The sequence below is a fragment of the Cucurbita maxima genome, unplaced genomic scaffold, assembly GCF_002738345.1.
Source record: "Cucurbita maxima cultivar Rimu unplaced genomic scaffold, Cmax_1.0 Cma_Scf00027, whole genome shotgun sequence".
In the NCBI taxonomy this organism is placed as follows: Eukaryota; Viridiplantae; Streptophyta; class Magnoliopsida; order Cucurbitales; family Cucurbitaceae; genus Cucurbita; species Cucurbita maxima.
In genome coordinates this window covers 422,591-448,703 of record NW_019272043.1, presented here as the reverse complement: position 1 = coordinate 448,703, position 26,113 = coordinate 422,591, and the positions used below count along the sequence as shown (strand labels likewise).

Sequence of the window (26,113 nt, the reverse complement as noted above, 5' to 3'; positions counted from 1 at the left end):
TGGAGATGTTTTCACACCTTTATAAATAATGCTTCGTTTTACTCTCCAACCGATATAGGATCTCATGTGTATTAAGTTAAAAACTACCCAGCCATGTGGAATAATTGACGGTAGAAAAAGGTCAAGAACATCATTATTATGATTCATGACAAAAGGCAAAAAGTTGAAGTTGAGCCTGAAATGCATTGAATCCAGTTGCGTTCTGATCTGCGAAAAGGAAAAGCGACATTTCTTAGGTTTGAAATGTATTTTGTTGTAAAGATCTTTGTTTGGACCATTCTGGGTGTCTGCTGCTTTTGAACTCAACCCTTCCAAATTTTGACCTTTGCTCATCATTCTTCCCTGTTCCCATGCGTGCTCCCCAAGAATTTTTCCACTTTTTTAAAATGGTTTTGCTTTTATTATATGTATTGTGTTCTTAAATTGATTCTATTAGTTTCGGACTTTTTTTTAGGAGAAAAAGTTGTCTGCTAGTTATGTGAGAACAAAAATGTAAGTTTCTTGGCCTTTTTATTTATTTATAGAATTATATGTTAATTTAAATAAAAATAACTTCTATTTAGGTCGAGAATGGCCCGGTAGGGCATTAAAGGTAGTTGCCTCATCTATCTCTCTTCCATCTGGTCAGGATAAATCTAGCCATCTTCCTCTCTTTCCCTCTTCCCGCTTACATATATGGGATATCTTAAGAAGCATACGTATATGTGATATTTTAAGAAGTGAACATCTTTCTTTCTTAGATGTAGGATTTATGATTTCACTATTTTTTTTTTTTTTACCCGGAACGGGTTCTATCACAAGAGTGTTTTTTTAGTGGGACGATAGCTCTAAAAAGATAGATAGCTCATCTTTTCTTTAATCCAAAGAGAAATACAATTGGGGGACTAATTCAAACCCTTCGGATAAAATAAGAATAACCTCACGTTCAAAATGCCATTTTTTCCATTCAAGTTTCGAAGTGAATTTTTTTATTGTTAGCTAGCTCTTCCACTTTTCTGACTCATTATGCAAGCAAGCAAGCGTTGCACTGCTTATGATATATTCACTTGCTATAATTTAAGAGTTTAATTGATTCAATTTTTTAAACCATATCGATAAAATAAAATATTATTCAACATTAAGTTTCTCTCCAGTATTAAAGCATAGTTCATATCTTTCCACCTAATATGTTCTACTAAAAAATAAAATATTACTATTATTTATTAATAATTTCATCAACCAAATTTTTTTTTATAACTTAGTTTAGTTGTCCCTCTCCTATTACGAAGAATAAAGCGTGTTTCGTGGAAAGACACAAGCGCCACCCTCAGTCAGGAAATGCCAATGGATTCCCCTTTTTCTATTAAAACGGCCCACTATGCCACCAAATCAAAGCTAAAACAAAAAGGCTATCTAGCATTATTATAATATAGTATTAAAAAATTCACATTTATTTTAATTTAATATATGTAGTGTTAAATCTTTTAATCGAAATTGTAATTTGAGTCCATCTTTTAATAGAAATTGTAATTTGAGTCAATAACATATAATTGAATTTAGTACCTATCGTATTAATTTAATTTTGATTATATATAAGTATTTGAAATTAGGCTAATAAACTAATTTACTTTTTTTTTTCGGTGGATTTTGTGATTGTGTGACACTCACTCTTTCCAATTTAGATTCACCTCGTCTACAACTAAGTAACATATGTTCAAGTCTCGTTTTGAGAAAAGGTTGGACAGAGATGAGCAATGTTAGCTATAAACAAAGGGCAACATAATAGCTTATATAGCATATACCTGGTAGGAAGTATTATATAGATTTTTTATATATATATATATATATTTTTTTGCTGCATAATGGAAATTGATGATAACAACAAAAAAGAATTAACCAACGATCTATCATAATTAACAACAGGATTAAGTAAAATGAACGATCAAACAAATAGGAAGACAGATGAATTTGTATTAACAGGCTCTTATTCAGTCAAATAATATACAGCAAGAGCCATACTCTACAGTCAGTAGTAGAGGCGACCCTTTGTTTTGAGCTAGAACAAAGCAAAGTACACAGCTTTTGTTTCCTGGTAAATACATTTTTTTACAGAATTACTTTTTAGAAAAACAGTAAGAAATTTAGGAGGTAAAAAACGAGGAACAGCAAAGGGCGAAAGGGAAAGAAAGATTTACATGGAGTAAGTCGGTGGAAGCTTTGTAGAAGAAAGCTACGGAAGGAGAAGGCAAGTTTTTTGAGGGTCATGTTTGATGTGTTGCTGTTGAGACCAATAAGCGTGGGCTGTTAGGACTCTGTCAAGAAGCTGCTGAGGAACTTGTTCTCCTCTCCTTTGCCGTGGGGATATTTTTGCTGTGTGTACTAACGTTTTCCACTTGTCCTGCACCACCACAACTCGTTTCAACTCAACATTTTCACATGTCTATGGCTCGACATCGACATCAACATAAGAAGTGAATCGACGTTTTCATAATATCGTTAAAAAAATTGATGAAACGTAAATAACTACAAAATGTCATCAACAAGAACCCTTTTCCAAGGTCCTATAACCAGATATATAGAACAGTTACCACACCTTCAAGTCGACATAAGTACGATGCTTAACATTGTCAAACGCTCGTAGTTTAACGTCACGCCACCTACAGGTAAATGAAATATAAAGATCCCATATACAGCATAAAAATTCTAGAACAAAGATGAATTTCACTTTAATTTGAGTCCATCAATTTTACTACAATGATTATAAAGAAACTTAGTTACTTTTTAACTCATAGTTGAGGCGTCAACAAATTACCTTCCAGGGCCAAGTGTTTCAACAGCATGAACCAGAGCTTCCACCTCAGCAACAGAAAAGGGTCTACGCATTCTGCGATGGCCGACCTCATATTGTTTAGATTTTTGACAAACTGGAACTACAGTTAGTGTCTCCACAGCCATGGCTGGTAGAGTAACCAGTGCCTTAGAATCTGATGATCTTTCCTCAACTGCAGTATCGACAAGAGAGGGCGCTGGCACATAAGCAGTGTCGGTTGAATTACTCAACTTGGCCGCATGAGCCTCAAACAACAATGTACTATTATTGCCTGCACGATCTACTATTGGATTGGGAGGGCATCTGTTAAAAGTGAATGAAAACATAAGAGTATAAAGGTATTACTTTGGATAAACTAGCTAAGTCAAAGATCACAGACATCTATATATTTATTTAGTTTAACACACGAGGATTTGAATCTCGAATGAGGGAATATGACTTAACCAGCAGCGACAATATCACGAAAATATTGCATCCTTGTCAGTATGAGAATGCACTATATAGGATGATGAGTAAAGGATGAACATGTGCATTTAGCCATTAACAACTGGAAGAATGGTTCACTTCATCATTACTGTTGGCTTTTTATTAGAGAAAGAAAATCTTATGAAGAAATGAAATACCCATTTATGGTCTCGAGTGTACTACTACAACGAAACGTAGGAGGAGGCTCCCCATGGCAGAAAGACGACGGGGCTTTTGAAGAATGAGGCTCTAGTGTAAATCCCAGACACTCATCCTGATTATCATGAGAAATTCCAGTCTGAATTAAGGTTTTATTATCATCCCTGACTTTCTTCCCCCGTAAGAGTACGCCGACATGTATACCACGACCAATAGTAGTGCTCACTGCCTCCATAACCGTCCTCTGCAGAACAAAGACACAATAAGGAAGCAAGATAAAGACCAAATTCCAAACAATGAAACTAGTAATCATTCAGTAAATTCATTGCAGTACTGAGAAAGGCATGGAAAACAAGGTAAAAAAACAAGCACTATGCAAATCCTAATAATTCAATTACAGCTCAAAGTCTTTTAAATCAGGGTGTACATACGTGGCAGAAGAAATGTTACCCAGAAATTGATGATTACTATTCCCTCGAAGAAAATTAGGGATTCTAACGGTAAATGTTCAACTCCTTGTAAAACGCAGTGAAGTTCTAAAAAGTCATTTATCAGAATGAAGTACACTTCAAATTTTTTTGTAAGAACTATGCCTTCATTCTTGAGAGCTATCACGAGAAGCCAACTGAGCATAGCGCAACTGACATATTATCGACCAAAAAATCAGAGGTTTAAAAGCTCCAACTTACATAATGTCAAATGTAAAATGCCACGAGAAAATATGTTTCCTTCATGAGCAAGACTATAATGTAGGATTTGTAGAAATGACTTATGTATCATCTCCTTGATCAGACATGCTGAATCACGCAGTGAGTTTCCAACCATACCTTCAGTGAACTAACAGTTGCAGTTTCAGGAATCTCAATGAAAAGTTCGGGTACCCTGAAAGATTTTATCCTCAGCTTCACTAAAAACATACAAAAACATCTTCATAAGATTCTCTTTTAAATGTTTAGACACTATTCACTTCAAAATATAGCATGTCCTAGAGGTTATATACCACGAGAATTCTGATGCCCTGCAACCAAAGATGATTTCCCATGGGCTGCAAGATCAGTTTGAAAATTATAACGACTAAGCCATAAGGAGAAGAAGAAATCTAAATAATAAAAGCGGACTCATATATGAAACACTCCATTATCTCCAGATACAAACCTGAAGATTCCCTTCCAATTTCATTTGAATCCGAAATTTTCTCAACCATGCTTCTACCATTGCAATCTCGAAAGCAACCATCAAAGAGTTTTCTCTTTTTGAAAGGGATATTCATTTGAGATCTTTGGTTCTTGTAGGAGTTTCTCCTATTGAAATTAAATTTCCTTTTATACCCACCTACAGATGAAATACGAAAAAATAGATAGATGTCATAAACAAGTCGACATGACCAGTATTAACTGAATTCTCCAACGATGCAGGCACATTACCTGTTTTGGGTCTCTCAGCTCCATACTTTGCAGCAACATTCCAGTTTTTTGAAGCCAATATTTTTCTTATTCTATGACCCCTAATACAAGGAGCTTTCCTGAAGGAATTTCTTGAAGTAGTTGGGTAAATGCACCCAAAGGAGCTGTTGTCATCATTTCTTACACCTACTTCTTGGCTTGTGGGACAAGGGTGCTGAGGACCATGGTCCTTGCTTGAGGGTACCTTGAAGCCATTTTCTGAACCAACCCACATGTGTGGATTCCAGTCACATACGACTGGATCTGAAGACCTGCACATCGCCATATCAGTGCCACTCATCACCTTCTCTGACTTATCATTCACCATAATCTTATTTCCACCATCTAAATCGTGACCACATGACTTGGTGTGAGTAGCAAAGTCAACATCATTAACAAGATTTTTCATTTCAATGGCTTTCTGTTTTGTCAAAGTTTCAGCAACACCCTTAGTAGTTGAAGTGTTCATTGTAGCATAAGAAATCACATCAGGAAAAAATCCTGAAGGATACTTATCATGGGAAAAAAAATATTCCTTCAAACTACAATCTTGATCGTGACCTGCAAAGCAAAGCTCAGAAATAAGAACGTTTCCTATCAATGGAAAGCTTTCAGCTCCAAATAAACACCTATGCTATTACCCTTTAAAGTTTGCGTATCAGATAAGGTCGTTGGATTCCTCTCAAGCAACAAATTTCCGGCTACAGAGGCCAGCAAGTTAAATGCATACATCTGCTTGTCATCAACTTTACTTCTACTAGCATCCTTCCTCTATCCCCAATTAAAAGACAAGAACCATGAAAAAACAGTAAGAGCCCCAGAATCAAAGACCAGGTATAAGACACAAATGCAACAAAACAGTGGAAGATTTATAAAAGCACCCTAGCTGATCTGGTAGCCCGGGGCATTGAGGGCATCTGGTATCCATTGAAACCATAATCTAGACTATTGTGAAGAACCATAGCTCAGTAACCATCTCACAGTGCAGAAACATATAAACTTGGTCTAAATTTTTGCAATCTCCACAAATCAAATCACTCCAGATTTAGGCCAATGAACAAGGTCCTGCAAGCAAATAGATGTAGTTCATTAATATGAAAGGCTCAGAAGGAACACTGGAGTGAGAACAGCTGTAAGGTAAAAACCACTCTATATAACACGATCAGCTGCAGGGAATTTAAATATTTCGTGTGTACTAAGAATTACCATACTGTGTACTAAACCCCTAGAGATCCGATTCTTAAATTACCGACGGATAAGTGAATGGTTCTTGCAGGGCTGAACGGGAAAAGAAGAAACCTCAAAATTCCAAACCACAACTAAACCCCAAGATTACGAGTGATCATGATCAACGAATGAAAGAATCGGTAATACAGGTATTAGAAGAATTATCATAGAGATCCATGATCCTGTAAAAGAAATGATCGTGAAGAACATGCAATACAACCAAACCCTCAGTTCTGAAGAGAGGAAAAAATTGAAAATCAAAAGTCGTCGGGAGAAAAAAGAAAAAAAAAAAGGGAAAGAAACAAAATCGAATACAATGAATCGAAATTGCATGCTCACAAACATCGATCGAATCTCAAATCTCTTCCTCGAACGTTTTGAAATTCGGACAAACACGCAGAAGAAAATTGAAAAAGTCGATCCGTTTTCTTACCACATTCGTTCTCCGTGATTTCTTCTTTTGTTCAATCCCATCAAAATCTGGACAAACGTTGCTCAAAATGTGGATTTTGCTTTCAACTCTCCGTTAAAGTACCGATGGCCATCACCAAAAACCCTCTTGAAAAAGAAAAAAAAAAAGAAAAAAGAAGAATCTCCCAATCTCGCTTAAACCCCAACTCTCATTGGTCCCGGTCACCGAACCTACCGGTAGCCCTTACCGTCTTTTCAAACCAAACCGACCCACGAGTACTTCAAACGCCCTGACACCTGACACGTGGATGTAAACAGTGTCATGTCCTGTCGTTTGTGAAATTCCAACGTAACCCTCCAATTTACGTGTCATTTAGTCTCTCAAATTTAAAAATTTTATTTAATCAGGTTTTCATCTCTTTAATTTTTCAATTTTTGTCAAATAAATTTATATTATTTAATAAAATTTTAAAAGTGATTAATTTATTTATAAGTTCATATATTTAAATAGTTCAATAACTTATTAATATACAAAAGAAAATTCATGATACAACGAAATGTTTTATATTTGATCTATATAAAATTTTAATTATTAATATAATATATATATATTAAGTAAAAAAAACAAACTTATTTGAGTTGAATTGGGACGTAAATTTTATTTGAGTTTTTCGGCCACCATTAAAAAATTAAATGATTATTAAAATTTCGATTGTAAATTTAAAAAAAAAATAAAAAAAAGTTAAATAATAATCTATAGTAATATCCTACGTGGCAAAATGTTCGGATGGAATTGGCTGCCTTTTGGAGGGTATTATCCCATCGCAAGAGAAAAAGGTGAATTGTGGAGAGAGAAAAGGGAGTGATGTGATGCGATGAGGGAATATTCTTAGAAGATAGCTTTTGACGGCGAAAATACACGGCAGTGCCAGGTGGGATCCACGTTACTTAACTCCGTTAAACTCCCGGATAAGGAATGTGTGGGGGCGTGCCGGGGTGGAATCTAGGCTCGTTAATGCAGCTAAAACTCGAAACGTCGTCGTTTAGTTAGCACTCGTGGGCCTTGGCCCACTTAGCATCAATGTCAACGACAACTCTTATCCGAGAAGTAATGCGTGGTCTGACTCCATGAAAATTAAGTATAAATTCTCCTATCCGGAAATTCTTTTTTTATTAAAAATAAAAATATGGAGACCAATTTGGGCTGGTCTGGGCTGGGCTGGCCCATTAACTGGATTAAGATTTGAGCTATTTTAAAACGACATGTTTAATGGGCCGGCCCAGATTCAAGTGTCTACGTGGCATGGGCATCAACTACCGGATCTTCCACACGGGATCCAAACCCGAAAGTAGGAACCCTGTTCGTGATAAACTCGAAGCTGAAGAAACCAGACATTATTGTTCTTGCGTTTGCAGAAGCGTTTGACTACTAATGGATCCTGCAATTTGAAGTTGATTCTTCCTTGAAAACCCTAGGAGTACTGTGCCTATTGGAGGATTTTATCTGCGCGTTTGCCGGAATTTAGATCTCAACTTACTGTAGATCATTTGGTTATCCGAAAAGTGGTTTGATTGGATTGCCCGGTATGAAAGAAGCGAATCCGGTTAAGTTCAATCTTCACCAGCATCAAGAGCACCAGAATGGTCACTTGGCCCCGTTCAAGCTCGCTAAATTGTTCGATCCAGAGGCCTCCTGGGACAAGGTACTTGAATTTTATGTATTGGATTCAAATTACAGTTGTTTCTGATTGTCTCGTAAGATTTATAATCTTTGTTCTTTATGCGTACGTCTTTAGTGTTGCTGGTTATGTTCGTCATTTTACTGACGAGGATGAATTCAGAATTAGGAATTAAGAGTTCTATTGTGGTGTTGAATGAAGGAATTGTGTTGCCTTATTGCATTTTGCACCGGACCTTTGAATCTCGTTCTTAGTTTCCGTTTATCAACTTTGTCAATAGGATCAGCTAGGAGATGTTTTGCACTGGATTCGACAAGCAGTGGCCGTTGTACTCGGGCTGCTGTGGGGCGCCATACCTTTGGTTGGAGGCATATGGTTTCTAATGTAAGTTGTGCATTCCAAATTTCTGAGTACTCCATTTCTCTGAAGGTACTTATGCAAGACAATTTGGCATTACTGATGAGGTTTGGGTTATTTCTAACAACAAGTATAAGCTGGAGTCCTGATGTGACTTTATTTCATTGTTTTGTATTTTTGCCCTTTAGAATCAACTGAATGTAACGTTGACAGTTTTTAATAGTAATTCTTGAGACTATAGGAGCAGTACGTGGAGAAATGTGATGCTGGCTTAGTATTATGCTGCAAATTCTTCTGTCCTTTCACGATTTTGTATGCAATCCCAAGTGATTTAAATATTAACCATGGGAGTCTTTCTTTCGTTTGTTCTTGACTGTGCTACACATCAGTAGTTCTTTCTTAACGTTGTATGTAAATGTAACCAATTTTTCTTTATTGATTTCTATGTTTATTTACCTGGCGATATCCGTTATCATCGTAGCTTAGGATGAGTATTCTTTGAGAAATGTGGTGCGGGATTTTGATCATGCTGCTCATCCAGTAATTATTTCTTAATTTTGTTTGTAAATGGAAGCTATCTTTACAGTGATAATGTCCCTTTTCAGTTTCTTGGCAATATCGACCAGCATAGTATATGGATACTATGCAATGATTTTAAAAGTTGATGAAGAAGAATTTGGAGGTCATGGAGCTCTCCTCCAAGAGGGGCTTTTTGCTTCTATAACTCTCTTTCTGGTAATTCGACATCTTTGTGCTTTACTATTGATTTATTAAGTAACACAACGCACCATTAACCGTCCACATCTCCAGGAAGGGCTTGTGTTGCTATCAAGTTCAAAATTTTCTGCATCAGTGTAATAATAGATATTGTTCTCTTTGGCTTTCCCTTTGTGAGATCCCATATCAGGTGGAAAGGGGAATGAAACATTCTTTATAAGGGTGTGGAAACCTTTCTCAAGTAGACGCATTTTAAAAACTTTGAAGGGAAGTCTAAAAAAAAACCCCAAAGAAGACAATATCTGCTAGGAGTGGATTTGAGCTGTTACAATCCGTCTCTTGGTCTAGACAGCTGACTTCCTTCTCTCTTTTTTTTTTTTTTTTTTTTCCAGCTTGCTTGGATTCTCGTATACAGCTTGGTACACTTTTGATTGGCGAAGAACGATTTTGCATCATGAAATTACTTGGTGAAGTTCGAACAATGAACTTAGTTATACATATACTTGATGCCCAGCTCATTTACGCTTGCTTCTAATTGGCGGCACAGATTCTTTTAGCATTCATGATGTTGAACAAATTCATTTTTGCAGAGCAGGAAAACTCTAGCATCTGAACGATATGTCTTGATAGATTTTCGATCTCCATTTTGTTGTCGACATTCTTCCATGGCCACAGTGATAGACTAAGGATGTAATCCTTGTTTAATTAACACCTTATATTGGGATCATTTAAATAGCTAGGTGCTTGAGCTTGAAGTTGAGAGATTGACAATGTTGTGTACATTTGATGATGATTGGATAGGCTCCTCATTTTCTCAATGGCTTCTTTTATCCTGCACCAACCTAAGATAACCCAGCAAGCACTTTATTGGTGCGGATTAAGGTTTTTTCAGCTGAAATAAGCTTGCGAAAGATTGCTGTCGCATTACATGATTGGAACTTCAGATTATAAATGACTAAACTGTGGGGAACGAAGAAAAAGCTTCTTTTCCTTTCTTTCTTCTCTGTTTTTTAGGAAAAGAGGGACGGACAGGCTGCTAACTGACAGGACACAACATCGTGAATACTACAGGGAGACCAGGGAAGTGGGAGATTAGAATCTTTGTTGGTTTTTTGTTACTGACTTTTGTCTGTTAAATTGTCCTTATAGAACAGAATCACTGTTGGGTCTATGCTGTATGTGCAATATTATTGGTGATGGATCGTTTTTCATGTCTACAAAAGGTAACATGTTAGACCCATCCTCTTGTATTCCATCTCTAGTTAGTTTTCTTTATTTAAAATCTTCTTTAGGCCTACAGTATTATTTGCTGAATTTCGATTGAAATTTTTTGTGATAGATTAATGAAGTATACGTCTCGAAAATAACCTTTTTTTTAATCTTTTAATTCTCAGATATTTGTCTTATAATTCTGTTGAACTTCAGTTGAGACAATTTGGAACGAACTCCTAAGCTAAATATGAGATGGTCAAAGTTGAAACACTTCTAGTCAAAAGCATTGAAAACCTTTACATGGAGTCCTGATATATTTATATGCTCTCCATAAGAAAGTGGAAATATGCTCTCCATAAGAAAGTGGAAGAGACGGAATAGCCAGTAAAACTTGGTCTTATGTGTAGGTTTGGTTAACTATAGATGGACCAAAAACACTATGTTTGACTCTAGAGTCACCCATAACTTCATGACAGAGAACGAAGCGGAACGTTTGAACATTCTTTGGTATCAACATATAAGAAAGGTCATCAACTCAACCGCCCTTCCCATTTTAGGAAGGATGAGTCTGGATTGGATAAAAACAGAAACAAAGCTTGTTACTGTTTTTAGAAAAAATTGAAAACATTCAAAGTGCTTTATATTAATCAATCAAGAAATGCAAGACCAAACATTAGTGTACTATAAAAGCAATGTACTCTATTCTCGGACCAAGACGTGTCAAAATCCGAAGAAAAGTTTGATGTTTGATTATACCAAATAAAAAGAGGATGTAAAAGCATGAAAAACAAGACAAGATGTGTCCATTATGGACAATGCCCCTTTTTGCTCATCCTTGCTGCTTTGTATCCTTTAATAATACCCACTCAGCAGACAAAGCTGCCTGTTTTGCTTGCCCAAAATTGACATAAAAAGCTCTACAAATGTCTCTTGGTCTCTCATCAATGCACCCAAACCAACCACAATATCAATCAGCCGCTCCACAGGAGACCACCAGGCAACATCATACCACTTCCTCAACAAAATGCATCATTGTGGTCTTCAAGTGCTTCTCCCCCGCAAATCTTCCCTTAATTTGTGTTACTTTGGCTTTGGAGGACCCATGGCTCACCAAAATGCATTATTGTCCTTTTTTAAAACGGTTCATTTTGATCCACTACTCTCGACTTTGTTAGTTGTGATTGGCTTGGTTGCTACAATTATTTTTTCTCCTAATATCTACTCATTCAATACTCACCTCAAATAGCCCGAAAGGATATCGATACATGTTCACGTTAGCACACAAACGCATATACTTGAAGTTATGTTATTTAAAAGTTTGAAAAAAACTATAAACTATATTTTAAAAATATTTAACTTGTCATCTGCATTTAGTAGAGATGTCCACGGAGCGGGGATGGAGAAGGGGAATCATTCTCCGTCCCCGTTTCTGTCATCTATTTCATTCATATTCTCGTGAAATGCTCCATTTATTTTTACAGGATTAAGTATCCGACGAATAATTTATTCTATTTATTATTTTTTAAAAAAAATTATAGTTATTTTAAAGTTTTTATTTTCAATATAATGTTTAATAAAAATTGGTAAAAAAAAAATCAATATATTTCATAAGTAAATATATAATCTTCCACTGATATAATTCTAAAAATTCAAAATTTAATATTACAACATAATCTTTAATAATTAAAAAAAATTACTAACATTCTATTTAATTTAAATATTATAATTAGAGTATCAAAATTAATTAATTTTTTTTAATAGGAGGGAAAAAAAGTATGTATATACATATTAATAGGTCAGAACAAAGAACATAATCTCGTCATCGGTCCCTAAAACAATATTGTTTACTCCCTACTTCCATTTCCGTCTAAATGAGAAATTTCCTCTCCATTCAGGAGCAGGTCGGGTCTCTGCCTCACGGGTAATGTGAACATCATAAAAAAATATCATAAAAAATAGTTGGTTGTCTTTTTGAATCCGTACACTCCATTTACAGAGCATTAGACATTATGATGATTATGGCTAATTAAGGTATGATTATGGCTAATTAACCCATTGCTTAACAAAAAAGAGAGTTAATTTAATTAGGCCACACCCCAATTGGCGCTACACTCTTTTCAACTCATCACATTCTTCATCTTATTTATTTATGACCAAACTAACCCTGTTGAATCACCATGTGCCCCATATGGCTACTCTCCAAATCATCTACCTTATTCATACGTAACGCTCTATTAAATATCATTTCTTTCCTTTTGACTTTCCAATATTTTACCATTTTAGATCAACATGCTATCATTACCCTTCACATGCTTTATACCCTTATATCACAAACTTCTAATTAATGTTAATCATTATCCACTTGTCGTACGAGTTTCGCATGCATTTGCTCCCACCGACCCTACATCTTCACTTCGGTTCCTATTCTACTCATAACGTTCGTCTACATTGTTCTCTTTCGACTCTTCCTTTTGAGTTTTCTCTCAAGATTTTAAAATGCGTCTCGAAGGGAAAGGTTTCCATACTCTTGTAAACAATATTTTGTTTCACTCTCCCACACTTTTCTACCGATGTGAGATCTCATAATATATTTTATAAATAATTTAAAATATTTAGAACCGTTGAGGAGAAGTTGAGAAACGTTGACAATTATATATATGCATATATATTTGTAAAGAATGTTTTGTTCCACTTTTCAAATGACGTGGGATCATGGATCTCAGATGTATTTTACAAATAATTTAAAAATTTTAGAATCGTTGAGGAAGAGTGGAGTAAGGTCGTTAATTATATATATATATAATATAATTTTAATTTTGTTAAAATTTTAAATAATTTATTATTTTTTTTTTCTAACTTTAAATTAAAATTGCCAATTATGTTTGCATTTGCCTTATTTGAGTTTTCCTTCCCCGCCGGTGCGCAAACAGCAACCATGTGAAGACAACTGAGAACTCGCTTTAAATTATTAGAAACCCCACAACCGCGCTACCCTGTCGTGTAATCACGCGCTTGACGGTGCCGCCAAATTGCACTTTTAAAAAAATTTCAACCGCATTGACTGACGGTCAAAACCCTTCAATTTAACCCAAAAGACTCTATTGGGTAAATATATATATATAAACTTATGTGGTTATTACATTTAATTTTTTAAAATTATATTTGTCAAATTGTTTATTACGTTTTTCCTTAATATTATCGAATATGAAATGTCTTATTTTTTAAAAAATAAAAAATATTAGAAAATTACAAAATTCAAAGAGGGCACATGTATAGCCTTAAAAGTCAATATGAAACCTTTGAAATTAATATGAGATCTGACCAGAAGAGGCTATTGACCATTCAACCCTTGCTCTTTTTATTTAAATAAAAAAATCCATTTATTCAGCTAAAAAGCAAACAAAAATTATATTTCAACCGGCATTTAATTTTTTCACCTTAAAGTTCACAACAAAAACAAACAGTAAACAGTAAAAAAGTAAAACAGACTGCCAAGCGCTCTTGTCCACCGAGCCGGTCAAACTTCAAACCCCAATGTACGAAAATTAAATGCAGCGTCGATTGCGGAGATCTGCGGGTCCACCTCAGTCCACGTCGGATTCTCGGTGGCTTATAGGTACAAAATCCAGATCCACCTGGACCCCGCACCCAGTAAAAAAAGCCTTTTTAAAAAAAAAAAAATTCTTAGATTAAAAATTAAAATCCAACCACAGCCGCTCATCACGCCTCTGATTCCGATTCACGCAAAGAAGCTTATAGCATATAATAATTATTTTACTTTAATTCTAATAAACCAAAAAAAAAAAAAAAATTCTTTTTTTCGTACGAGATCGTACTCAATTTCCTTATCAAGAATATTTAGCCTTTAATATAATAAAAAACAAAAATTATTTCCCTAAATTCATTTTCCACGGTGGCAGTCCTCCACCTCCATAAGTACTCCACCATCCCTGTCCTTTCTCCGACATCTCCATTTCCTCTCTGTTCTGCAAGGCTTCACCTTTTTCACAGAAAAATAATGGCCGCCATTATTTTTCTCTGCATTGCTTCTCTTCTCCCATTTTTCCTTGTCGTCGACGCTAAAATCCCCGGCGTTTACACCGGCGGCGCCTGGCAGAATGCTCATGCCACCTTCTACGGCGGTTCTGACGCTTCCGGTACCATGGGTATGTTCTAATATGCTCGTTACATTTTCAGTTATTTCCGATGTGGGTTGTTGTTCAATCACTGTTCAACACTAATTTATGGTCTGTTTTTTTCAGGCGGAGCTTGTGGGTATGGGAATTTGTACAGCCAAGGGTATGGAGTCAACACGGCGGCGCTAAGTACGGCTCTGTTCAACAATGGGCAGAGCTGCGGTGCTTGCTTTGAAATTAAGTGTGCTAATGACCCAAAATGGTGCCATTCCGGCAGCCCGTCGATCTTGGTTACTGCTACCAATTTCTGCCCGCCGAATTATGCTCTTCCCAACGACAATGGCGGCTGGTGTAACCCTCCTCGGAGCCACTTCGACCTCGCCATGCCCATGTTCCTTAAAATCGCCGAATACCGTGCCGGAATTGTCCCCGTCGCTTACCGCCGGTAAGTTGGTAGGATTTGAACGGGAAATAAGCATAATCTATTTATATAATTTTACTAGTTTGAATTTTCTCTCTAATGTTGTATTTAATTACGCAGAGTGCCATGCCGGAAGCAGGGAGGAATCAGGTTCACGATCAACGGTTTCCGTTACTTCAACCTGGTTTTAATCACCAACGTCGCGGGTGCAGGGGATATCGTGCGGGCTAGCGTTAAAGGATCAAAAACTGAGTGGATGAGCATGACGAGAAACTGGGGGCAAAATTGGCAATCCAACGCCGTGTTGGTGGGCCAGGCTTTGTCGTTTAGAGTGACCGGCAGTGACCGGCGAACCTCAACGTCTTGGAACATCGTGCCCGCCAATTGGCAGTTCGGCCAAACTTTCACCGGAAAAAACTTCCGTGTTTAACCGCGAGTTACTTTCTTTTATTAATTTACATTTTTAACCTTTGTGGCGTCGACTTTTAGGTGCCGTTGGTAACGGGGAGGAGTGTTGTAGTAGGGTCGTGGTTGTCTGAATGTCTGGCTGTAAAACTAATCTGATCTGAGCGTAATTTAGAGCAAGGGTTGGGGGTATTATTGGAAGAATATTTAGACAGGGGTTTGTTCGGTTTTCTGGTTGTGTGACCGTACATGGCTGAAGCGGCTGAATGAAGATTATGGCCCGCAGTCTTCTTTTACAGACACAATTTGAGTGTTACAGAGTTATTTCCAATTATATGTATTTTCTGTATTTTATTTTCCGTTTGTTTTAATTATTGTAAATTTTAAATTAATTGTATTACTGCTTCAAGGTTGAAAAGTAAATGATTATAAAAATAAATGTTCTTTTAAAAAAAAGCGTGTGAAATAGATATCGCCGTCTGTGGGAATCGAACCCACGACCACATGGTTAAAAGCCATGCGCTCTACCAGCTGAGCTAAGACGGCTGCTTCAGAATAACATCTTAAATTATTAAATATTTATATTCATAAATTAATTTTGAGAGGAATAGACTTTGTTATTATTATTTTTAATATATATATATATTAAAAAAAAATAATAATAATAAATAAAAGAAACCAATCACAATATTTCAATGTTGTGGGGAAAAATATTAAAAGAGTTGATATATTTTAAAATGTTGAATTTTAGTTTCTTTATTTCCAATTTTTTTTTTACAAGAAGCTTATTGTAAGTCTAATTTAAAATATAAGGACTAAAATTAGATATTTAAATAGATGAATATCAAAACTAAAATATTAAATATTACAATTTGTTTTTAAATTTTGAAGGGAAAAAAAAAAGGAAACTAAATTTTCAAAATCCTCTTTTATCCACGTTAGCAAATTGGGTTGGGCTTAGACTGGGCCGGGTAACAAGTATAGAGTCCAAATGGGCTGGGCATTCCAAACTGGGCCGGGTTATAAAAGTGGGGGATATTAAGGCCCAAGAAATGATTGAACAAACAACTCGGCTCATAAATTATAAAAAAGCAATATGAAAGCGAGACAATTGTGGGGTTTATTTATAATGAATGATGTTGATTGGGTGAAGGTAAGGTAATAGAAGTTGCTTGTAAGAGACGGAAAAGGCGTATGATCTCCACCTTCCTTCATTATGAACCCCCAAATTAATTAATGTTCAACCGATGTTTTCTAATTATGACTACAAAACATAAGGATTAAGCTTTTTTTTCTTTTTTTTTTTTCAAAATTGAAATCCGATGCGATCGCAGCCTCCGGTGGCATGTCGGCGGTGTGTCACAATCGTTTGACTGACAATTGTGCAGTACTCACTCTTGACACTAAGTGAGTCAAACCAATTTGAAATCGTCTTGTCTACTGGGGGCGATGTATGCTCAAGTCCCTGACTCCGTTTTGAGAAGAAAGTTTTAGAAAACGAAGACTTTACACAATCGCACTTTTGAAGACAATAGACTACCGATTGTGCGACACTCACTTTCCAACGACAAGTGAGCTAAGCCAATTTGTTCTTGCGTCGCCTACGACCAAGCGACGTATGATCGAGGCTCTAGCTTCGGTTTTAAAAGAAAGTTTTAGAAAACGAGGGCAGAGATATTTTAGAAAGACACTTTATATAAGCAAGCAAGAGAGAGATAACACTTATAATATATAACCTTGGGTAGGGAGAAGTTGACTCAACGACTTAGATAACATATAACTACAGGTAGGAAGAAATGACGACTAGTCTCATCTCCTAAAAGGGATTTAGGTCCAACAGACATACAATCATACAAACAAAAGATAGAATACAATGTGAAAGAAAATAAAGGGTTTAGGTGTCACTGGCATGCAGTCATGGGCAACACGCCCTGAACAAGCATGACTGTAACACGATACAGAAGAAGGGGTTAAATTACATTGCTACCCCTAATGAAATCCTAATTTGCTTTCATATTGTATTGTATCTTTTGTTTGTATGACTGTGCGCATGCGGTCATAGACAACACGGCTACCCTCATGAAATCCTAATTTGTAAGTGAGACCTTAACTAACGTAGGGACCCTCCTTCCAAGTGAGCTACCCGATCCAGTTTTGGCCTTCAGCGTCTGCGACTCGGTCTGCAACCCCTCGTGATCCTCTGACTCTCTCTTTCTCTCTCTATAACAACTATGGGCCAAAAGGAAATGGGTCTTTGTTTTCTTTGCTCGATTACCTAACGCTCTTCCATTTTTCAAATGAAAACGCTCAACCAATCCCACTTGGTTTTCATTTTTTCCTCTCACCTCTCATTTGACTTGATCGTCTTCTTCCTCTACCCTTTTTTCTCTTCCAACATTCCGATTCTGCAACTCCACAACTTGTTTTGAAGCAATGAAGTGCTTCCACTTCACCAATGGCGAGAGAAGGGATGATGAAGACGCCGTCGTTTCTAGAGTCTCCAAGGTCTCCTGGGCTCGTTCGCTAAGTATGGCTTCTAGCACTTTTGATACCAGGCGGTCCGAGTTCGATTCTGACTTTTCTAGGGATGTTTCCGACTCGATTGGGTTCGATGAGTTCTTGACTCACCGGAGAGGGAATGATCTGCGCGTTTTTTCCTTTTCCGAGTTGAGATCAGCCACGCGAGGGTTTAGCAGGGCATTGTTGATTGGGGAAGGAGGTTTTGGTTGTGTGTTTAAAGGAGTTGTTAGGGCTTCTGGTGATGATAATGGTGGCTCCAGTTCCAAGTCTGATTTGAAAATGGAGGTTGCTGTTAAACAGCTCAATCGCAACGGCTTCCAGGCATGGCCTTCTATTTCTTTTTCTTCTTCTTAGTGTTCATGAATGTTATTGAATGATCACAACTTCGGATTCTCTGGTGTTTAGTATCTTGGACTTGATTGCTTCCCCTCAATCTTGTAAATTCTTGAAACGCAATGTTCGAATTCGTTGTATTACTTTTTGTTTTGAATATTCGGTGGTTTTGTTTTATTTGATTTGTCCTGATGTTCGATCACTGTGACAATCCTGTATAATTTTCCAGTAAAACCCCCCAAATTGGGAATGATTCAAGCGGATTATACTTGTTCATGGTTTTACAAGTGCCTTCGAGTCAAATCTGATCAAATTTTCAAACAAATTCTAGTACTCAGGGGCACAAAGAGTGGATCAACGAGGTGAACTTTTTAGGTGTGGTGAAACATCCAAATCTTGTGAAATTAGTTGGATACTGTGCAGAAGATGATGAAAGGGGAATGCAAAGGCTTTTGGTTTATGAGCTTATGCGCAAGAGGAGCTTGGAGGATCATCTATTGGTTCGAGTATCTTCACCATTGTCATGGTTGGCAAGGCTTAAAATTGCTCAGGATGCAGCTCGTGGTCTTGCATATCTACATGAAGAAATGGATTTTCAGGTACAAAATCATGTTCTGCCTGTTCCCTGAAATAGACAATCTACTGTTACCATGATGTTTCAGATTTTATCTTGTCCTGCCATGTGAAGTAAATACAGATTTTGTGTCTTGTGGGAGAGCATGTGTTTGATAGTTGCTTGTGGCTTTCGTTGTATTTAAGTGATTTGGATCTACTTTTGTTCGATGCAGCTAATTTTCCGCGACTTAAAAGCATCAAATATCCTGCTAGATGAAGAATTTAATGCGAAGCTTTCGGATTTTGGACTTGCCAGACAGGGTCCTCCGGAGGGAATCAGTCATGTGTCAACATCGGTATGTTTAACCTTCTTATCCTGTTTCTTGCAACTGAACTTATCATAACTTTTGGAAATACTGAAGAATACTAAAATCATTTTTCACAATCGTCAAAAACACTGCGAATTACGTCTCCATGAAGTTCTTAATTAGTGCTGTTCTTGGAAACTGGTTGACCCAAGCGTACTGCTGACCGATATTGTTTTTTTTTTGGGATTTTCCTTTCGGACTTCCCCTCAAGGTTTTTAAAACGTTTCTGCTAGGGAGAAGTTTTCACATCTTTATAAAAAATGTTTCGTTCACCTCCCCAACCGATGTGCGATCTCACATTCCACCCCCTTTATGGCCCAGCGTACTCGCTAGCACACTGCTTGGTGTCCACCCCCTTCAGGGCTCAACGTCCTCGCTGACACACCGCCCAGTGTCTGGCTCTGATACCATTTGTAACGGCCCAAGTCCACCACTAGTAGATATTGTCCTTTTTGGGCTTTTCCTCAAAGTTTTTAAAATGTATATGTTAGGGAGAGGTTTTCACATCCTTACAAACAATGGTTCGCTCTCCTCCCAACCTATGCGAGATCTCACAATCCACACTATTCAGGGCCCAACCTCCTCGTTGGCACACTACCTGGTGTCCACCCCGCTTCAAGGCTCACCGTGCTCGCTGGCGCACCGCCCGATGTTTGACTCTGATACCATTTGTAACGACTCAAACCCACCGCTAGTAGATATTGTCCTCTTTGGGTTTTCCCTTTTGGACTTCCCCTCAAAGTTTTTAAAACGTGTCTGTTAGGGAAAGGTTTCTACATCCTTATAAAAAGTGTTTCGTTCTCCTTCCAAGCCAACGTGGGATCTCATATATAGTTATTTCTTTTAGTAGGTTGTTTTGCAAGATCAACTAATCCTATTCTTGCTGCACTCTTTAGGCATATCTTACATTATTGCTTTAAAGCTATTTCCTCTGAATCACAGAAGATGTTTCCTTCTGATAACAATGTATTTGTCTTTCAAGGTTGTGGGTACAGTAGGCTATGCTGCTCCAGAGTATGTCCAAACTGGCAGGTTGACTGCAAAGAGCGACGTGTGGAGCTTCGGAGTTGTTCTCTATGAACTCATTACAGGAAGACGAGCTGTGGAGAGAAACCTACCACGCAACGAGCAGAAGCTTTTGGAATGGGTTAAACCATATGCGTCTGACCCTAAGAAGTTCCATCTTATTATTGATCCACGGCTCGAAGGAGAATGTGACATTAAGTCAGCACAGAAACTTGCATCACTGGCTAACAAATGCCTGATGAAGCAGCCTAAAAATCGCCCAAAAATGAGTGAGGTTGTCGACATTCTTGGAAACATCATCAGTGAATCACATCAAGATGAAACAGTTCCTCAACCGAGCGACAACATCATCGTGGAAACAAAGGAAGAAACTGTGGAGGAGGCTGAAGTCGAGGCTGCTAGTACTACTAGTAGTAGTACAAGGCATAGAAATAGTCATCTAAGGAAAGTTTTTGATTTTAAGGATATGGTGAGCTTGAGAAACAAATCTTTTGGGAAGTTAGATTGGAGAAATTGGACACCTGGGTTGGTGAGAACTTGGTAACAAGCTTTGCTTATTCTTTGGTAATTGCATAACAGCCCTCCATTTTCTCTGTTTTTGCCATACCTCCAAAAATCCCTTCATTATTTCATTCATTCAAATTTCTTGCCTTTTATGTGATAATATTCTCACGAACTCCAAAGAGAGTGACTGTGGAAGGAAGGAATGAAGAACAACTGAGTGGCAACTAGCGAGGAAGAGGCGCTAACCGAAGAGAGCGACTGTGCTAGGAGGATATGGGTGTGGTGGAGTTGTCGACTTTGATGTGCAAGGAGGACGTGGGTGTGGAGTCATCGACTGTATTGTGCTGTACTGAGTTCCGACGGGTGAGTACCATTATGCGAGGACTGTATTTTGCTGAACTGAGTTGCGACCCGTGAGAAAGGTACTGGAGTAGGAACTTGTTAAGAGATAGAAATAGAAAATAGAATTGGAAAAACTGTATGATCTTCATTCAGGTTTACCACGTTTAAATAGATATAAACTATTAACTAATATCTGAAAATAGAAAATAATAATATATCTAGCTAAATCTTGTAAATAAATAAAATATACGATTAATCAAATTTATACTAACAACTCCCTAAATATCTGAGATATATTTTAACTAATATATCTCCAAAATATCCTCTTAATACTCCCCTCAAGTTGGAGAGTGTATGTCGATCACACCCAACTTGTCCTTCAAAAGGTCAAATTGCTGTCTTCCCAGAGCTTGAGTAAAAACATCTGTCAATTGCATTTTGGTCGAAATATAACACGGTTTGATGATTCCAGCTTGTAACTTTTCTCGAACTATATGACAATCTATTTCAATGTGTTTCGTACGTTCGTGAAAAACTGGATTGACTGTTATATGTAATGCTGCTTGATTATCACAATATAATAATGCTGGTTCGGACAGTGGAACATTCAAGTCTTGAAGAATGTATCTTAACCAAGTTAACTCTAAACAAGTATTTGTCATAGCTCGATACTCGGCTTCTGCTGATGATCTGGACACATTAGTCTGCTTTTTAGACTTCCAAGAAATAATTGAATTTCCAACGAAAATGCAGAACCCAGAAATAGACCGTCTGGAAGTTCGACAACCACCCCAGTCAGAATCGCAATATGCTTGTAATCTTAAATTGTTTTCAGATGGCAGTAGGAGTCCTTGACCAGGAGTGCCTTTGATATACCTCAGAACTCAAAGAGCTGCCTCCCAATGTGGTTTTCTTGGTTCATGCATAAATTGGCTAAGCATACGAACTGAATAAGCTATGTCAGGCCTAGTGACAGTCAAATATATTAATCTGCCAATCAACCGTCTGTATTTACTTGGATCGTTCAATTTCTCTCCTTCAGTTAAAGAAAGTTTCAGATTTTGCTCCATAGGAAATTTGTCTGGACGTGCTCGTGTAAGGCCTGTGTCTTGAAGGATGTCTAGAGCATACTTCCTTTGAGACATAAAAATTCCTTTTTTAGACCAAGAAAATTCAATGCCTAGAAAATATTTCAAATTTCCTAAATCTTTGATAAGAAATTTCTGGAGTAAACTAGTCTTGAGATATTGCATTTCTTTGAGATCATTGCCTGTCAACAGAATATCATCAACATAGATTAGAACTGCAGTGAAAGAAGTACCTTTACTCTTGGTAAACGAAGAGTAGTCTGCTTTGGACTGAGTGTAGCCTGCATTTTGTATAGTTGTAGAAAATATGGAGAACCAATTGCGAGAAGCCTGTTTTAATCCATAAAGAGATTTATGGAGCCGACATACTGTATTCTCCCCCTGTCGGCGAAGATCTGGTGGTAAAGACATATAAACTTCCTCGTCTAGATTACCATGGATTAAGGCATTTTGAACATCCAACTGATGGGTGAACCATTTTCGAGCAGCAGCAACAGTGAGTAAGCAACGAAGTGTAGTAAGTTTTGCTGTAGGGGAAAATGTTTCTGTGTAATCAATACCTTCAACCTGAGTGTATCCCTTTGCTACAAGTCGAGCTTTATAACGTTCAACAGAACCATCAGAGTTGTATTTAATTTTGTACACCCAGCGACAACCAATAGCTTTATGACCAGGTGGTAGAGGAACGAGAGACCATGCATGATTACGTTCCAAAGCTGCAATTTCATCATTCATAGCCTGCTGCCATAAAGGGTCGCCAACTGCCTTGTCATAGGTTTTAGGTTCTGTCCGGGATGTAATAAGAGCTAGAAAAGCACGTTGAGTAGGAGAAAAACGAGAGAATGAAAGGTAATGATGAAGGGGATACCTGGTGCCAATGTCGGGACTTGAGCTAGAGGTTAAATGATTGGCTCCAGAAGACATCTCATAATCCTTATGCCAAGCTGGAGGCTGTTTAGTGCGAGTAGAACGTCGGAGTGGAGCTGATGTATCAGGCGGGATAGGATTGGAATCAGTGGGCAAATCTGGAGAGGGTGGAGGAGACGACGAAGTAGTAGGTGAAGGGATAGGAGGTGAAGGAGGAATGGAAGGTGGAGGATGGATGCTTAAGTAGGATGGATCATGAAGTGGAACAACAGGAGTCGAAGGAGCTAATGTCGAAGTTTGTGAAGCTGATGAAAAAGGAAAATCATCTTCACAAAATTTAACATCACGACTGATAAAGAATTTGTGAGATTGCATGTCATACAATTTGTAACCTTTATGACCACAAGGATATCCTACGAAAACACAAGAAATTGCCCGAGGTTCAAATTTTTGCTTAGGATGTACTATAGTTGCATAACATTTACAACCAAAAACTTTAAGATGATGAAATGTAGGTGATCGTTTGTAGAGTGCTTCAAAGGGTGTCTTGTTAGATAACACTGGTGATGGCGTTCTATTTATAAGATAAACAGCCGTTAAAACGCACTCTTCCCAAAAATTAAGTGGAACCTGTGACTGAAAAAGAAGAGACCTAGCTACATTTAGGATATGGCGATGCTTACGTTCTACGACTCCATTTTGTTGTGGAGTATAGACACAAGTGCGCTGAAATTCAATACCACAAGAAGTAAAGAATGGTTGCAAAGATAGGAACTCAGTCCCATTGTCTGATCGAACTATCTTGATAGTAGTATGAAATTGAGTTTGAACAAATTTAACAAAGTTCATTAACAAATGATGTACTTCTGACTTATGTTGCATTAGAAAAACCCAAGTACATCGAGTAAAATCATCAACAATAGTGAGAAAAAAACGCAAACCAGAATGGGTAGGAATTTTATGTGGTCCCCAAACATCACAATGTATCAGATCAAAGGCAGAATGAGTTGTTATTGAACTTCTTGGGAAAGACAACCTAGTTTGTTTTGCTAACGGGCAGATACTACAATTATGAGAATAACTCGCATTATTAAGATGCAATTGATCAGCTAGAAATTTAAAACGAGAAAAAGAAGGATGACCTAGACGTAAATGCCACAAATTAGATGACTGAGATATTTGATGAGCTAAAGATTTGATTGGAGATGAAGAAATATGATAGAGACCTCCAAATTGTTTACCCGAGCCAATCATCTTCCCCGTAGCCAAGTCCTACATAACACAAGAATCAGGATAGAAGGTGACATAACATTTCAAGTTATTGGTAAGTTTGTTGATCGACATTAGGTTTAAATTGAATGAAGGCACATATAAAACGTTGTTTAACTTAAGGTTAGGGCTAAGGAAAATATTGTCAGTATGTGACACACGTGCTGTCTCTCCATTAGGCAAATTTATTGTAGACATGATGGCAGCCTTTGGATCAGTCATAACAGAAGATTTTGATACTATATGATCCGTAGCTCCACTATCGAGAATCTATGAATTAGAACTCGCAGAGTTAACAAATAATGTAGACATGAGAAACAAACCTGCAACATTGATGTGATTGTCAGAATTACTAGAAGGGTTTTGATTGATTGCAGATAAGGCTTGTGCTATCTGTCGTAATTGCTCAGAAGAAAAATTTGGAATGGAATTAGGTGATTGTTCTTCTGTATTCAACTGTGAAACATCGGCCATATTTGCAGATGATCGGTATCCACGATGATTGTGTTGATTGACTTGTCTTGTCCTTGTAGAATTATTTTTCTGTCGACACCGATCTTCTGTATGTCCCCTTCTATCACAAAACTTACAATGAAACTTAAGAATTCGACACTCATTGATTGTATGACCACTTTTATTGCAGTGTTCACATGATTTGTCCTTGGCGAATTTTGAATATGTTGTTTTCTTCTGCACTGCTGATGCAATCGAGAAATTCTCAGTAGGTTCAGAAGTTACCTGTCGCTGCATCTCTTCTTGTACAAGTAATGAATAAGCTTGCCTCACATTAGGTAATGGAGACATCATCAATATGTTAGATCTCACCGTTTTATAAGACTCGTTGAGCCCCATGAGCAATTACATCAACTTGTCTTCTTCGCGTTGATCAATATGTATTTGACGTTGATTACACGTAAATGGTGTGCGGTACGCTTCCAGTTCATCCCAGAGTGCTTTGAGCTTGGTGAAATATGTTGACAGTGCCATGGTTCCTTGTGACATCGTTGCTATCGAGTTTTGTATTTGAAAAATTGCTGGAGCATTCTTTTGTAAGAATTGATCTCGAAGATCAACCCACACTTGATGAGCTATCTTGGCGTGAATAATGCTTTTAGCGATATCTGCTTCAACAGAATGAGTTAACCAAGATATTATCATACTGTTGCACTGATTCCAGAGTTTGAATTCGGTTGAATTTGCATCTTGGGGCGGTTCCTCAATTTACTCCAAGATTGGTAATTTGCTCCATTTAATTTGATTGGAACAAGTGAATATCCTGGCTGATCATAGTGATGCATATAGTAAGGATGTGTTAAATCAACATTCGAAATTTTAAAGCTGGATTTGGCTGATTCCGCCATAAAGGAAATTTTGATATTTAAGAACACCACGATCGATGCTCTGATACCATGTTAAGAGATAGAAATAGAAAATAGAATTGGAAAAGTGTATGATCTTCATTCAGGTTTACCACGTTTAAATAGATACAAACTATTAACTAATATCTGAAAATATAAAAAAATAATATATCTAACTAAATCTTGTAAATAAATAAAATATACGATTAATCAAATTTATACTGACAACTCCCTAAATATCTGAGATATATTCTAACTAATATATCTCCAAAATATCCTCTTAATAGAACTTGAAAGATTTACTAATGACAACTGAATTTTTATGCCCTCGCAGAGGACTTATGTGTGCGTCGTGGCTGGAGGAGTACACATACGATGTGGGATCTAATGATGGTAAACTAAACGTGGGTTGAGCTTGAACTCGTACCAACTTGAACCGGATT

General features: G+C 37.2%; 4 protein-coding genes and 1 non-coding gene across 13 annotated transcripts; 3 read left to right on the top strand and 2 right to left on the bottom strand.

The window, feature by feature from the left end:
- Positions 1 to 1,930: 1,930 nt before the first annotated feature.
- LOC111499876 (telomere repeat-binding protein 5-like) lies at positions 1,931 to 6,692 on the bottom strand. Of its 8 annotated transcripts, XM_023151593.1 has the most exons (12): positions 6,536 to 6,692; positions 5,757 to 5,940; positions 5,517 to 5,646; positions 5,426 to 5,436; positions 4,858 to 5,392; positions 4,589 to 4,765; positions 4,434 to 4,478; positions 4,261 to 4,340; positions 3,433 to 3,677; positions 2,792 to 3,112; positions 2,573 to 2,636; positions 1,931 to 2,377 (listed from the first exon to the last, which is right to left on the bottom strand). In XM_023151593.1, exons 2-12 carry the CDS (start codon positions 5,835 to 5,837, stop codon positions 2,210 to 2,212), a joined length of 1,857 nt encoding a protein of 618 aa, XP_023007361.1. In that variant the 5' UTR covers positions 5,838 to 5,940; positions 6,536 to 6,692; the 3' UTR covers positions 1,931 to 2,209. The 8 variants fall into 8 exon arrangements, with proteins under 8 accessions (XP_023007361.1, XP_023007360.1, XP_023007356.1 ...); XM_023151592.1 differs by having other exon boundaries at positions 4,434 to 4,451; positions 4,858 to 5,436; XM_023151588.1 differs by having other exon boundaries at positions 4,858 to 5,436; positions 6,442 to 6,691.
- A 1,199-nt stretch (positions 6,693 to 7,891) lies between these two features.
- Positions 7,892 to 10,084, top strand: LOC111499882 (uncharacterized protein C20orf24 homolog). Its single transcript, XM_023151602.1, has 4 exons — positions 7,892 to 8,216; positions 8,473 to 8,576; positions 9,155 to 9,284; positions 9,659 to 10,084. The coding sequence occupies exons 1-4, from the start codon at positions 8,100 to 8,102 to the stop codon at positions 9,695 to 9,697; spliced, it is 390 nt and encodes a 129-aa protein (XP_023007370.1). The 5' UTR covers positions 7,892 to 8,099; the 3' UTR covers positions 9,698 to 10,084.
- A 4,361-nt stretch (positions 10,085 to 14,445) lies between these two features.
- LOC111499881 (expansin-A4-like) lies at positions 14,446 to 15,752 on the top strand. Its single transcript, XM_023151601.1, has 3 exons — positions 14,446 to 14,644; positions 14,741 to 15,059; positions 15,156 to 15,752. The coding sequence occupies exons 1-3, from the start codon at positions 14,497 to 14,499 to the stop codon at positions 15,463 to 15,465; spliced, it is 777 nt and encodes a 258-aa protein (XP_023007369.1). The 5' UTR covers positions 14,446 to 14,496; the 3' UTR covers positions 15,466 to 15,752.
- A 161-nt stretch (positions 15,753 to 15,913) lies between these two features.
- Positions 15,914 to 15,986, bottom strand: TRNAK-UUU. Its single transcript has one exon. It is a non-coding gene; the product is annotated as a tRNA-Lys (tRNA).
- Positions 15,987 to 17,632: 1,646 nt separating this feature from the next.
- Positions 17,633 to 21,177, top strand: LOC111499878 (probable serine/threonine-protein kinase PBL19). Of its 2 annotated transcripts, XM_023151596.1 has the most exons (5): positions 17,633 to 18,281; positions 18,632 to 18,892; positions 19,082 to 19,204; positions 20,199 to 20,806; positions 20,927 to 21,177. In XM_023151596.1, the coding sequence occupies exons 1-4, from the start codon at positions 17,874 to 17,876 to the stop codon at positions 20,784 to 20,786; spliced, it is 1,380 nt and encodes a 459-aa protein (XP_023007364.1). In that variant the 5' UTR covers positions 17,633 to 17,873; the 3' UTR covers positions 20,787 to 20,806; positions 20,927 to 21,177. The 2 variants fall into 2 exon arrangements, with proteins under 2 accessions (XP_023007364.1, XP_023007363.1); XM_023151595.1 differs by lacking the exon at positions 20,927 to 21,177 and having other exon boundaries at positions 20,199 to 20,848.
- Positions 21,178 to 26,113: the final 4,936 nt, after the last annotated feature.

What these genes read in the sequence shown, in the direction of transcription:
- LOC111499876 (XM_023151588.1), bottom strand. Translation starts at nt 5,837, where the DNA reads ATGGTTCTTCACAATAGTCTAGATTATGGTTTCAATGGATACCAGATG. An exon ending in ACACTCGAGACCATAAATGG is followed by an intron (nt 3,113 to 3,432) that starts GTATTTCATTTC and finishes CACTTTTAACAG; the next exon opens with ATGCCCTCCCAATCCAATAG. An exon ending in GAAACACTTGGCCCTGGAAG is followed by an intron (nt 2,637 to 2,791) that starts GTAATTTGTTGA and finishes ATTTACCTGTAG; the next exon opens with GTGGCGTGACGTTAAACTAC.
- LOC111499882 (XM_023151602.1), top strand. Translation starts at nt 8,100, where the DNA reads ATGAAAGAAGCGAATCCGGTTAAGTTCAATCTTCACCAGCATCAAGAG. An exon ending in CAGAGGCCTCCTGGGACAAG is followed by an intron (nt 8,217 to 8,472) that starts GTACTTGAATTT and finishes CTTTGTCAATAG; the next exon opens with GATCAGCTAGGAGATGTTTT. An exon ending in GGAGGCATATGGTTTCTAAT is followed by an intron (nt 8,577 to 9,154) that starts GTAAGTTGTGCA and finishes GTCCCTTTTCAG; the next exon opens with TTTCTTGGCAATATCGACCA.
- LOC111499881 (XM_023151601.1), top strand. Translation starts at nt 14,497, where the DNA reads ATGGCCGCCATTATTTTTCTCTGCATTGCTTCTCTTCTCCCATTTTTC. An exon ending in TGACGCTTCCGGTACCATGG is followed by an intron (nt 14,645 to 14,740) that starts GTATGTTCTAAT and finishes TGTTTTTTTCAG; the next exon opens with GCGGAGCTTGTGGGTATGGG. An exon ending in GTCCCCGTCGCTTACCGCCG is followed by an intron (nt 15,060 to 15,155) that starts GTAAGTTGGTAG and finishes TTAATTACGCAG; the next exon opens with AGTGCCATGCCGGAAGCAGG.
- LOC111499878 (XM_023151596.1), top strand. Translation starts at nt 17,874, where the DNA reads ATGAAGTGCTTCCACTTCACCAATGGCGAGAGAAGGGATGATGAAGAC. An exon ending in ATGAAGAAATGGATTTTCAG is followed by an intron (nt 18,893 to 19,081) that starts GTACAAAATCAT and finishes TGTTCGATGCAG; the next exon opens with CTAATTTTCCGCGACTTAAA. An exon ending in TCAGTCATGTGTCAACATCG is followed by an intron (nt 19,205 to 20,198) that starts GTATGTTTAACC and finishes TTGTCTTTCAAG; the next exon opens with GTTGTGGGTACAGTAGGCTA.